The sequence below is a fragment of the Salmo salar genome, chromosome 11 (genome assembly GCF_965601325.2).
Source record: "Salmo salar chromosome 11, fSalSal1, whole genome shotgun sequence".
NCBI lineage: Eukaryota > Metazoa > Chordata > Actinopteri > Salmoniformes > Salmonidae > Salmo > Salmo salar.
In genome coordinates, this window is record NC_138301.1 from 114589275 (window position 1) to 114602828 (window position 13554).

Consider the following 13554-nt stretch of genomic DNA (forward strand, 5'->3'; position numbering starts at 1 on the left):
GTGATGCATGTGGTTGGTCGGAAAATGGCTATGTTGCTGCTTTTACGATGGACTCCTCTAACATAATCTAATGATTTGCTTTTCCTGTAAAACCTTTTTGAAATCGGACGACGTGGGTCGATTCAGGAGAGGTGTATCTATAAAACGATATGAGACAGTCCTATATTTGAAAAAATAAAAATATTACATTTCGTTATGCTAATGTCGCTAGGAGTTTTCCCTGGATTTTGATCCTGCTGACGGGACGAGACGCTGAAGAGGTTTTTAACAGAGGTTACCATAAACAAACATTTCAGATGAGGAATTAGGGGTAGATGTAGGGAGGGAGGGAGGGGGGCAAAAATGGAGTGGGAAAGAAGGCAGTATTTTCCAATAGTAGGCCTATCTTAATAACACCGGGCTACATTCTGACAAAATACACCATGAGTGAACTGCTAATGTGACTTTCTAAACGGTCGAGAATAGACCCAAACTGATCCAAATGGTTGCATGATCAGTACTAGGCTGTAGGCTATGCAGTTATTTCGACATGAAACAAAACAAAATGTTTGAGCGGTTATTCAAATGATCTTAAAATCACCACAGTTTACAGCCTATAGACAATACATGTGTACTCACTTGATAACAAAACATTCCTTATTGCACTGTGTTGCTGTTGCCCAGGTAAAATAATTTTCTTGTCTAAAAATGTAGGTTTAGGCATAATCAATAGTTGAGCTTTGTGTGCCGGGGATCACAGAGAGCAGTCTGGATCATCCTTATATATGGGATGAGGCTGGTTGTGTTCAAATACTATTTGGAATAATTTAAAATACTTTTATCTGGTCTTGATTGAGCTTGCCTGGCACAATGGAACAAATGGATTAGTCACAAGGAGTGCAAGCCTGCCTATCTAACCGTTCACGTGATTATGCGTATTAGGTGGAGGCACCGCATTTTTATATTTCACCTTTATTTAACCAGGTAGGCTAGATGAGAACAAGTTCTCATTTACAACTGCGACCTGGCCAAGATAAAGCAACGCAGTTCGACACATACAACAACACAGAGTTACACATGGAGTAAAACAAACATACAGTAGAAAAATAAAAGTCTATATACAATGTGAGCAAATGAGGTGAGATAAGGGAGGTAAAGGCAACAAATAGGCCATAGTGGCAAAGTGAATACAATATAGCAAGTAAAACACTGGAATGATTGATTTGCAGTAGATGAATGTGCAAAGTAGAAATACTGGGGTCAAAGGAGCTAAATAAATAAATACAGTAGGGGAAGAGGTAGTTGTTTGGGCTAAATTATAGATGGGCTATGTACAGGTGCAGTGATCTGTGAGCTGCTCGGACAGCTGGTGCTTAAAGCTAGTGAGAGAGATGTGTTTCCAGTTTCAGAGATATTTGTAGTTCATTCCAGTCATTGGCAGCAGAGAACTGGAAGGAGAGGCGGCCAAAGGAGGAATTGGCTTTGGGGGTGACCAGTGAGATATACCTGCTGGAGCACGTGCTACGGGTGGGTGCTGCTATGGTGACCAGCGAGCTGAGATAAGGGGGAACTTTACCTAGCAGGGTCTTGTAGATGACCTGGGGCCAGTGGGTTTGGCGACGAGAATGAAGTGAGGGCCAGCCAACGAGAGTGTACAGGTCGCAGTGGTGGGTAGTATATGGGGCTTTGGTGACAAAACGGATAGCACTGTGATAGACTGCATCCAGTTTATTGGGTAGGGTATTGGAGGCTATTTTGTAAATGACATCGCCGAAGTCGAGGATCGGTAGGATGGTCAGTTTTGCGAGGGTATGGTTGAAATGCTTCAACCATGGCTGGCGATGCACTCCTGAACTCAGTCCTCTACTACTGCTGCTGTTCTACCGTTCTATAGGGCCGGTTTACCAAACACAGATTAAACCTAGTCCAGGACTAAAAGTCATTTCCCATGTAGATTCTTCACTGAAAGAGCTTTTTAGTCCAGGACTAGGCTTAATCTGTGCCCGGGACACCGAACCATTCAAATCAAATGAAATCAAATGTTATTTGTCACAAACACATGTTTAGCAGATGTTATTGCAGGTGTAGCAAAATGCATTGAGAACAACAACCCATTAGATTTGAATATGGGGTCCCATGTGACTGAGTTGGTAGAGCATGGAGCTTGCAACGCCTAAGTTGTGGGTTCGATACCCACGGGGACAAATACAAAAAAATATGAACATGTACAGTATTTACTCGCTACTGTAAGTCTCTCTGGATAAGAACGTCTTCTAAAATGTAAATGTAATGTCAGACACGACCACAGATGTCAGAGATAAATGTAATTTAATGTAGAAAATCAGAACTGACATAATTAATGCTTTAGCACTCCCCGGTGAGTCCAAAAATATGTATTGTATGCCTCTGCAACAGTGATGTGCCAGGGAGATATGTATACTGTAGCTAAGAAACTAACACTAAGTGTATGTTGTGTAGTAAGCTGTTAGTAGCCTATGTGTCTCCCCCTCAACTTAGCCTACTGTTTTGACTTGGTGGTGCACATGTAGACTATAGACTGTTTTAGAGAACTGTCATCATCGAATATTGTTCATTGAGAGCATTCATTTTCTGCTTATGAGCAGCTGTTATTTATCCTACTGTTCTGACTTGGTGTACAGGGAGAATACTGTGCTAAACGTGATGCCTGGATGAAGATGAACCCTGGAAAGACCATATATGACATTCCAGGCCTTGTCTAAAATAGCACTACCAGGTGCCACAACACCCACCAATGTACAGGCTGGGTTCAGGTGAACCAGTATTTGGCTATACAACCCTGATGTATTTCAGGAACGTGACTGCACCCTCACATGTCACTGATCGCCCTGCTCCAGCTGACAGACTGGCCTTGCCAGCTGCCTCCCAGGTCACCTCTTCAGCCACCACTCAGACCACTGTGCCCACTGCTATCCAGCCCCGCATCTCCACTGCTATCCAGCCTCGCCTCTCCGGCTGCCACCCGGGCCGCCTCGCCAGCCACTTCACATGGCACCTCCACACATGTATCAGGCTATGGCTGGGAAACACCTGATTACAACCCAGTTGATGTAAGCCCCAGGGACCAGGAAAATACAAGTGGTAGGAAGAGGAGAAAGACTGCAATTATTACCAAAACAAGCAAGCACTGGAAAAAGAGCATCAAAAAATTCAAGTGCTCAGAAGGCAAAGATATAAATTACATTTTTATTTTACCCTCTCTCAACCAAACAATAACTAGGCTAAACGTGTGTGTGCTATGTTCTTTCCAGCTGTTTTAGGCAGGTCCATTTTTTTTCTGCCAAGCAAAATATTATAATGTAATGTTGCCCTTATGGTCTCTAAGGCATTCAATAATTAGTTGCATGTCATGGTTTATGCACTTTTTCATTCTGTTACAACTAACCCAGACCATGGGGTGAATTGTAACACTTCACTCCTTGTATTTAATGTAATACCATTAACTTGCAGTTTGATTTACATATAACCACACCAATTTGTAAAGGACAGATGTAGGTACTTTGTTTACATTTGTGTATTCAAAACTTGATACAATCTGAGAAACTGACAAAGGTGAAGTGTTACAACCATTCCTGGTCTCCCCTATATAATTACAAAGATACATACACATTACAGAGATGGACATGAACAAATGCTCAACCTCCAGATGAGTAGAAAGGTGGTTTTAAGTACAATTCTTACAAGCTTGTTTGGCTGGTTATCACTTTTAATAAAAGTATTACTAGAACGTGGCAGGCAAAACGACAGGTCAAGGGCAGGCAGAGGTCAGTAATCCAGATCAGAGTCCACAAGGTACAGAACGGCAGGCAGTCTTGGGGTCAGAGCAGGCAGAGGGCAGTAATCCTGATCAGACTTCACAAGGTACAGAACGGCAGGCAGTCTTGGGGTCAGAGCAGGCAGAGGGCAGTAATCCAGATCAGAGTCCACAAGGTACAGAACGGCAGGCAGTCTTGGGTTCAGAGCAGGCAGAGGTCAGTAATCCAGATCAGAGTCCACAAGGTACAGAACGGCCGGCAGTCTTGGGGTCAGAGCAGGCAGGGGTCAATAATCCACGGGTGTGTGACAAGGCACAGATCGGCAGGCAGGCTCACGGTCAGGGCAGGTAGAATGGTCAAAATTGGGAAAACTAGAAAAAGACCAGCGCAAGGGGAAAACAGTTGGTGGGCTTGACAAACAAAATCAACTGGCAACAGACAGAGAACACAGGTATAAATACACTGGGGAAGATGGGCGACACCTGGAAGGGGGTGGAGACAAAGACAGGTGAAACAGATCAGGGTGTGACACTGGTAGCTTATTCTTGGGAGCCAGGCCAACCCATTGTGGAGCCTGGCCCATCCAATAAGAATGAGTTTAACCCCACAAAAGAGACAACTCCTCAGCACCCCCTCTGATGATCCAGCAAGTGAAGAAGCAGGATGTGGAGGTCCTGGGCTGGCGTGGTTACACATGGTCTGCGAGTTGTGAGGCCGGTTGGACGTACTGCCAAATTTTCTAAAATTACATTGGATGCAGCGTATGGTATAAAAATGTACATACAATTATCAGGCAACAGCTCTGGTGGACATTCCTGTAGTCAGCATGCCAATTGCACCTCCCTCAACTTGAGACATCTGTGGCATTGTGTTGTGTGACACAACTGCCTTTTATTGTCCCCAGCACAAGGTGCAGCTGTGTAATGATCATGCTGTTTAATGAGCTTTTTGATATGCCAAAACCTGTCAGGTGGATGGATTATCTTGACAAAGGATCAAAAGCGCACTAACAGGGATGTAAACAAATTTGTGCACAGAATTTGAGCGAAATAAGGTTTTTGTGCGTTTGGAAAATTTCTTTTTTTTAAAAAAAATTTCAGCTCATGAAACATGGGACCAGCACTTCATATGTTGCGTTTATATTTTTTGTTCAGTGTACATATCTACCTCAATCGCCTCGTACCCTTGCACATCGACTCAGTACTGGTACACTTATCGTTACTCATTGTGTATTTATTCTTGGTGTTTTCTTTCTATTATTTATATTTTTCTCTCTGCATTGTTGAGAAGGGCAGTAAGTAAGCATTTTACTGTCAGTCTACACCTGTTTACGAAGCATGTGACAATTAAAATTGGATTCATACAGTTAATCTCTTTCCATAATGTGTTGTGGCCGGCGATTAAAGATGTTGCTGAACTGCTGTATTTGAAGCGTCACTCCCTTCCTCCTAGTTTCCCAGATGTTGCCACGGCAATCAAGTTGTTTTTGACCATCCCTGTCACTGTTGCTTCTGAGGAGAGATTAGGGCTCTATTCCAACCGCTTTGCGGAAGACCGGTTTTACAGCGTGATTGAAATTTAAAGGCGATGTTCCTGCTTTAGCGGAGACCGCCTTCACGGTAAACTGCATATGTTGGCTCAATCGGAAATTACCATTACATTTCTATTTCGGAATCTTTAACGCATTAGCGCTCCATATTGAATAGAGCCCTACAACTCACAAAGACCTACCTAAGAAGCATTAGGCTCTCGGTCTGATATGCGCTTTGGAACATCTGAATAAGCTCCACGTAACCTCGACCACAGTATTTATTTACCGATATCCCAATACTTTCAATCAGTTCGATGATTTGTTTTTCACGGCCTGATGCACTTTGTACAGTCACATTCTTGAAGTCCAAGAAACAAATGCTTAGCTTCCTATTACATATGGAAATTAAAACGTTTTATGAATGACTTTTTGCAGGGTTACTGTCAAAATGATTAAAACTTTTTTTTTAAGACATTGATGAAAGGCGCATGTGTAACAGGGTTGGTTATGTTTCCACGTGCCTCTAAAGAAATGTATTTAATGTTCAAGCATTCTTATTGGTTGGTTCAATTCCCATGACAATAAGGCGTTTTGTTATTGGCTCCGTTTGCACAAAGGGGGAGATCGCGAAGGTCAGGTCTCCCCAGTATGAAAATGTGATGCAACGGGTAGGTCACGTTCTGAATACTGTATTCTATTTTTATATTTTACAGTGTGTACAAGTTTGCTGTACATTTCTGGTTTATACATGTTAGGGATTGAGGGGCTTTCTGGGATGTGCTTTGGTATATGATTGCTGTATATAAGTGTTAGCTAGCATGCACCGACGTAGTGGTCACAAACTCACTGCTAACACAGTTGTTTTCATGCTACAGATTTTACCATCGACAGCCATCAACATCATTAATCCCTGCACAACTAACGTGCTGCTTCCTATTTAACTACAGATAATAAATAATGCTCAACTGGGACCGCTGGCTGAGGTGATTTCTTTGAACAAAACACTGGCGAGTACGATTAACATCTGTTACACACGGATACCCAGATCTCTGGGCTCCCTCGCACCAGTACACCAGTTCCCAGTTAAATGTCCTTTACTGTGAAGTGGTACCACTACCATATACAACTTAGTCTTGGTTCAAACACTTAAAAGACATACCCTATCCCCTCAGCCCTCAAATTAAGTGGACACTTCTGATGACGTATCATGACTTCTGACGAGGGGCGAGGGAGTCCTAATAACATTTACATTTACGTCATTTAGCAGATGCTCTTATCCAGAGCGACTTACAAATTGGTGCATTCACCTTATGATATCCTGTGGAACAACCACTTTTACTCCCTCAAATTTTACTTTTAAGATCAATTGGATAAAACAATTCGTAAGAAGCCCCACTTCTATGTGGAATGTTATTCCCCATCATGTCTTCTCTACTTTTGGTGGCCTTAACTTCATGTTGGTTTGACATAATATTGACAAAGTTCCAGTGAAACTTTCTGCTTTTCATCGGCAGGTTTTCTTGTCATGGTCCTTCATTTAGGAGCATAATTTTTCTCCACACAGATATTATATATGGAATAATCGGGATATTGTATAAAAATACTTCTTTGTTATTAGAATATTGGTTCTGAAATAATATCCTATTGGTAAGCCAACTTGTAAATGCAGAGGTTTTTTTAAACGTAGTTATAAGGAATTCTTATCACTTTACAAGGTCCCTGTAACACCTAAAGATTTTGTAATTGTTTTAGATGCCATTCCCTCAGGTGTTACTTTATTATTCAGGAACGTGTCAAGACCTGACTCTCAGAGCCTACCTTCCGCTGAACCTGTTGACTCATCAGTACGAAAGATTTGTTTATCTTTTGGTCCATTCAACAACAGAGCGATACGAACCTTGTTTTAGCAGGATGTTGTATCTATACCTTATTGGAACGGATTTATTGATAATATTTATTGGAAAAAAGTTTGGATGTTGCCACACACATACCTACTTGTTAACAAAATTAAAGTGTACTTTAAAATTTTTCATAAATATTATCCTGCCAACCACTATATGAAGAAGTTTAAAGGAAAACAAACTCAAATTGCTCCTTTTGTAATGACCACCCAGAAACAGTGTTGCATCTTTTTTGGCATTGTATTCATTTAAGAAAACTGTGACAAGACATCAGTAGATTTATAATTGAACACATTTATGAAGATCTTACACTATTGTGGAGAGATGCACTGCTTGGACTCTTTACCTTCGATAGAAATAAGCTGAAACATTTTTATGTAATTAATTTCATTATTCTTTTGGCCAAATTTCATATTCACAAATGTAAATTTACAAACAAAACACCACATTTTCTAACCTTAAAAATAAATTGAACAATATTTTAAGACAATTAAATACTCTACTAACAAAAAAGCTGTTAGAATTATAAGTGTATGTATGTCCCTTAAGGTCCTTGTGTAATGTGATATTGTACCCCCTAGCCAAATTATCCTTTGTATATTATTTATATATACTTGTGTTCCCACATGTACTTCCTGTACTCCCCGTGTTTGTTAATATTATTATTATTATTATTATTTGTTAAATTGACGAGGAAGGAAGGATTTATAAATGGTCGGAAATTCGTCACTCATTCATCCCGCGATGATTGTTTTCAGCCACCGGTAGCTTGTGGGTGCTTTATATGTGCTACAGTCAATTATGAGTGCATGTCTACTTACATTAAATATATAATTATTAATATACACCTACTGTATAATAGCTAGCAAATTAATTAGCTAACTAACGTTAGCCTGCCTAGCTGGAACTTCTGAAGAAGGAAAATGTTTTATTTCTACAATTTCCAAAAGCTAACCAAACAAAAACAATTACTTTTTACGTAGTAGCAACATTGAACTTATTTGCATTCGTTTTTACTTACACTTGTATGTTGACTTCTCCATTGATGTCGTTTTTAAGTTTTCGCAGACTTTTCTTATGGGGAGTTTCGGGACACGAAGTGAACATAATTCTACACTCGCAAAGTCGACTAAAAACGAGGGCTGAGGGGCTTACGTTGCAAACTTCCCTTGCTTGGCTAATCATTTGGACCGCCCGCCAAGATGGCGAGGGGGTTCCCCAAGGGCATAAGGCGAGGGTAAGTGGACGAGGGTGTGTCTTTTTAGTGTTTGGACCGTAACCATAGACAGGCTCGCATCATATAACAATATTCTACCCTTTTGCACACCCCCCGCTCGTGAATTTTAAATGAACTTTATGGTGTGAGAGTTGAAGAATATAGTGGAACCTTCCTCGCACTAATCCAATGCTTCTAAATGCGTAACGGGGCGTGAACAAGTACACACTCCTGGAGACCGGTGTGAGTTCAATGGAAATATAGATTTAGTATAAAGTGAGGTATAGATAGCTATATGCACCTTATACTATACAGACAACTTGGACCAGGTGATTTTCAGGAGCATCAGTAAAAATGATACGAAGTGAGTACAAATCAATTGAAAAAATAAATATTTAATGTCCTTACATATAGATATGATACGTTTGAATAGATAAGTTAGTGAAGAAAAGTTTGAGTGAGTGTTTTTATCTATCTAATTGAATGTATTTTATGAAATCTCTATTACATTCATGTATTGAGGTCAGTGAATAGGCTCTTTCGGAAATACATGACTGTTCACCCTATTGACTGCTAATTGGGTATCAATAACACGTATAATACTAAATATATATAATATTATATGTACATAATACAACTTAAATATTATACAAGAAAATATATTTCAGGTTTGGTGCAAATAGGAACCACCTGGGTGTAAACCCTTCAATGAGCTACACCTGGCCGTATAGCCTATTCTACGCTTAGTTGGCATCAGGCGTAGGGTGATACGCACAGAAAATAATAGCAATCTATATTTTCTAAAGTATATAAGTATTGTGTTACTATTTCACAAGTCGAGTTGCCTATACGCAAATCAATAGTAAAATAATACACTTGATTTATGCTACATATAGCATGCTAAATGTTTCTGATCAGTGATGCATTAGCAAACGAATAGATTAGCTACCTCGTTCCTCCATTTATTTGCCCAGCCGGAGATCAAATAACGAAATATACAGACTAAATTTTTCAGTGAAACAAAATCACATTGATTGATGATCAGACCGGTGAAGGGCTTTTGGTCGGGATAGGCTACTACGTGAGTGAATGGCAAAATAATCCACACTTGTAACAGCCTAGTAAAGGTCGCTGGCCAGCAACCATCATTATGAAGCGTCAAATCTCATGAACGTGCATTGTTTACACCGGATTTAGCCACGACCAGAGTCATAGTGATTTCCAAAAGTATTGTAGGTTTCCATCCAATTGGCAACATATTTTCATACGAATATTCTAAATTCCGCATACGTTTGTTGTTGTTTTGCCATTATACCACTAGTGGTGTGTTTCCACCAAATGGACTTGTTGCGGATATAAATGACGTGGCACACACAACATGTAGCCTACCGAATAAAAATCTAAAGTTCAATGTGTTTCCGTCGCATTTTCAATTCTACTACATTAAGTAGCAAATGTGCCCACACTGGTCTTGGCACATGGCTAGAGTGCAACAGTTTGCAGATACAGTGCAGGTCTACATGATGAGATTGTGTGGATAAGTGTCAACCGGCAGTCAAGCATCGATCATCATGTCACAAGAATAAGACCCTCGATATTAATGGGAAAGGAGCATGAAGATCACCGTGCACTTTCACCACCTTCATCATAAGTATTTAATCTGTAGCCTAATAAACTGCATGGTTTCCCGAGTCATTGTGGGAGGAGCAAACACCGTATCATCGCGTGACTCCAACTTCACTAAAATATATATTTTTATTTTATTTAACTAGGCAAAATAAAAAATATATCTTAGTAAAGTTGGAGTCACAATCTCATCATGTAGACCTTAAGAACAAATTCGTATTAACAATGACGGCCTAGGAACAGTGGGTGAACTGCCTTGTTCAGGGGCAGAACGCAGATTTTTACCTTGTCAGCTCGGGAATTCGATCTAGCAACCTTTCGGGTTACTGGCCCAACGCTCTAACCACTAGGTTACCTGCCGCCCCATGACGAGAATTATATCAATATTCGATGCGTGAATAAACAGTGTGCCTATTCTAAAATAATGTGTAATCACCAGCGGTTGGATTGATCAGTCCATATATCATAAAGACCAGTTTTGGATGTAAAAATGCATCAGGGATCTGATTATAATACCCCCCTAGGATCAAAGGAAAATAACCGAAATCCAATATTATTTTGTTAAATTGAAGGAAGAAGCCTGGGTCCTCTTCATTCGGAGCTTAAATATTTTGTCCTGAAACCCTTACAAGTAAAATCAAGATTTGCCCCTATTTGTCCTAACTCTTTTTCTACTTGAACATGTATACTTTTGGAAAATAGAATACACATCTTTTTTAATTAATTTAAAAAAAAATTTTTATAGTAAGCATTGCCCACCCATCTGTCTCCCACCCAAGAAGCATCCTTTTCCAGCAGGTGGGCATCTTCGAGCATAATTACGTCTGAATGTTTTTGTTTAAGATAATTCAATACCTTCCGTCTTTTAGAACATGAACCTAATCCGTTCACATTCTACTACGTCATTTTAATTACATTGGTCATTATGTCTGAAAGGTAGTAAACAGGGACGTCACTAAAGATTCATGGATAGGGAGGCTAAGCCTCTTTTAGGGGGGTCTGGCCATACTCCCCCAGGAATTGTTTTAAAGCCCCCAAAACGTATTTTCATCATGTATTTTTAGAGTAACAACGGGTGTAAAATCGATCAAAATAAGGTTATTTTTGGTCAAGGTTGGCTAAAAGTATACCTGTCTCATAGTTTGTGTTAGACACTGATCTAATATGACTTACTTAAATTCTATCCAAATAAAGAAATTAAAGCCCACTCTGTCCCCATCCATCCAACACCAACAAAAGGCACAACAATGGCTGTACGATCTAGCCAAAATACTTTTGGGATGTTATTTTGAGAGAGGGAGGGAAATGTGAGGACATGCAGGTTATATTATACCATTAGAAAAACATCTTTATTTAAATTTGTTGCTCAAAATTAACGCAATAATTCAGACACATGGAAAATCTTAAACAGTATCTAACCTCAACTAATGAGCTAAATACGATTTTAAAAACTGAAAAATAATTAGGAATAAAATCTGATAAAGTAAGATTCCAAACAAATATTACAACCTATATTACAGAACGTCTCCTCCTGCTTCTCTCTTGATGTTTATTTTGTGGGTGGACGCATCATAGTGTACCTCCTATTTTTAAAGGTGGCAAAGCGGTCAATAACACTATTGTGGCTTAGTGGCCCAAGCACTTCACCCTCAATGGACATGGCTGCAAGACTTGCAAGACTTTTCTGACCCATTGTCTTACGCAACCAGGAGTGCAGCTGGCGCAGTGCACTAAAGGACCTTTCACAGGAGCAGCTGATCACAAGAATTGTGAGGACAACCTGAATGATTTCTTCAGAGAAGGAAACATATCATCAGCCAGGAGGTTATGCACAGCAAGCATATCTTTGGGAGGACATCCAGCCTCTCTTTTCCGGGCAAGAAAGTTACTGGACACCAACATCTCTTCTGTTTTAACATCAATACCATAGTGCTTGGCAAACTCAGTTAAGCATGATGTATCTAGGAAGTTTTTTGAGTTGGGGCTGCATGCCTGTATGCCTTTGAGCAGACCTGCATCTACAGTCGAGAATCGCTGGTCAAGCTCACAACCCATCCTGTCCAAGCAAGGGAGCAACAACTCTGTTTTCATTGTTTGGGAACATGACAATTCTGTGCCTAAACCCAAGGAGGTCTCCACCACAAAATCTCCCATTTTCCTTCGTTTGCACTTTCTTGCTGCATCTGCCTCTGGAATATTGTGAATTTCACAAAGTGCTTTGGTTCTGTCAATAAAGATCTGTGGCAAATGCATCTGTGCGTTTGCCGATCAGTGTGTCACATACAGCTTGTTTGCCGAAACAAGCTTTTGCCAGGTCTACAGTCTCTTTCTGGAGGAACTTGGGTAGTCCCTCAGTTATAGGAAGAAGGGACTGAAACATCAGTAGAAAACGTATGAAGCTTTGCTCTCAGACCAACAGCCATGGGGGATCCAATGGCAGAAAGACAATCAAAAATGGCAGTTCAAGTGTCCAGGACTGCATTTATGAACCGCAGCTGGCGTGCCCAGCGAGTGTTTGAGAGCTGTACAAGTTCAGCTGATGCTATTCCAAGTTTGGACTGAGCTTCTTTGAACTTGTGGTGATTAATGCAGGAAAACTCAAATCAGTTTTACCTAATTTCTATCAGCATGTTAAATGTGCAACCAGAGGGGAAAAAACTCTAAACCACCTTTACTCCACACATAGAGATGCGTACAAAACTCTCCCTCGCCCTCCATTTGGGCAAATCTGACCATAATTCTATTCTCCTGATTCCTGCTTACAAGCAAAAACTAAAGCAGGAAGCACCAGTGACTTGGTCAATAAGAAAGTCGTCAGATGAAGCAGATGCTAAGCTACAGGACTGTTTTGCTAGCACAGACTGGAAAATGTTCCGTGATTCTTCCGATGGCATTGAGGATTACACCACATCAGTCACTGGCTTCATCAATAAGTGCACCGATGATGTCCCCACAGTGACTGTACGTACATACCTCAACCAGAAGACATGGATTACAGGCAACATCCGCACTAAGCTAAGGGTAGAGCTGCCGCTTTCAAGGAGTGGGACTCTAACCCGGAAGCCTATAAGAAATCCCGCAATGCCCTCCGACGAACCATCAAATAGGCAAAGCATCAATACATGGCTAAGATTGAATCATACTACACCGACGCTCATCGGATGTGACATGTCTAGCAAAGTATTAGACTACAAAGGGAAGCACAGCCATGAGCTGCCCAGTGACACAAACCTACCAGACGAGCTAAATTACCTTCTATGCTCAATTCGTGGCAAGTAACATTGAACCATGAGAGCACCAGCTGTTCCGGACGACTGTGTGATCACGCTCTCCGTAGCCGACGTGAGTAAGACCTTTAAACAGGTCAACATTCACAAGGCTCCGGGGCCGGATGGATTACCAGGACGTGTGCTCCGGGCATGTGCTGACCAACTGTAGCCATGAAGTGCTTTGAAAGGCTGGTCATGGCCCACATCAACACCATTATCCCAGAAACCCTAGACCCAC

The 13554-nt window shown here is 40.8% G+C and overlaps 1 protein-coding gene and 1 long non-coding RNA gene across 4 annotated transcripts in view; one reads left to right on the forward strand and one right to left on the reverse strand.

Moving 5' to 3' along the window:
- Positions 1 to 13554, forward strand: part of LOC106593431 (globoside alpha-1,3-N-acetylgalactosaminyltransferase 1) — an 83632-nt gene that overhangs the window by 42504 nt on the left and 27574 nt on the right. The window contains exon 1 of one of the 3 annotated variants that reach the window (XM_045690178.2): positions 8491 to 8785. The exons of 1 other annotated variant lie outside the window; for it this stretch is intronic. In XM_045690178.2, coding sequence (XP_045546134.2) covers positions 8776 to 8785 — 10 coding nt within the window. In that variant the 5' untranslated portion in view covers positions 8491 to 8775. Of the gene's footprint in view, positions 1 to 8490; positions 8786 to 13554 lie in introns of those variants that run through there. One more of the 3 variants, XM_082958297.1, reaches the window with a different exon arrangement.
- On the reverse strand, positions 3191 to 8470 carry LOC106563764 (uncharacterized). The gene is made up of 2 exons (XR_001319312.2): positions 8227 to 8470; positions 3191 to 4144 (listed from the first exon to the last, which is right to left on the reverse strand). It is a non-coding gene; the product is annotated as an uncharacterized LOC106563764 (long non-coding RNA).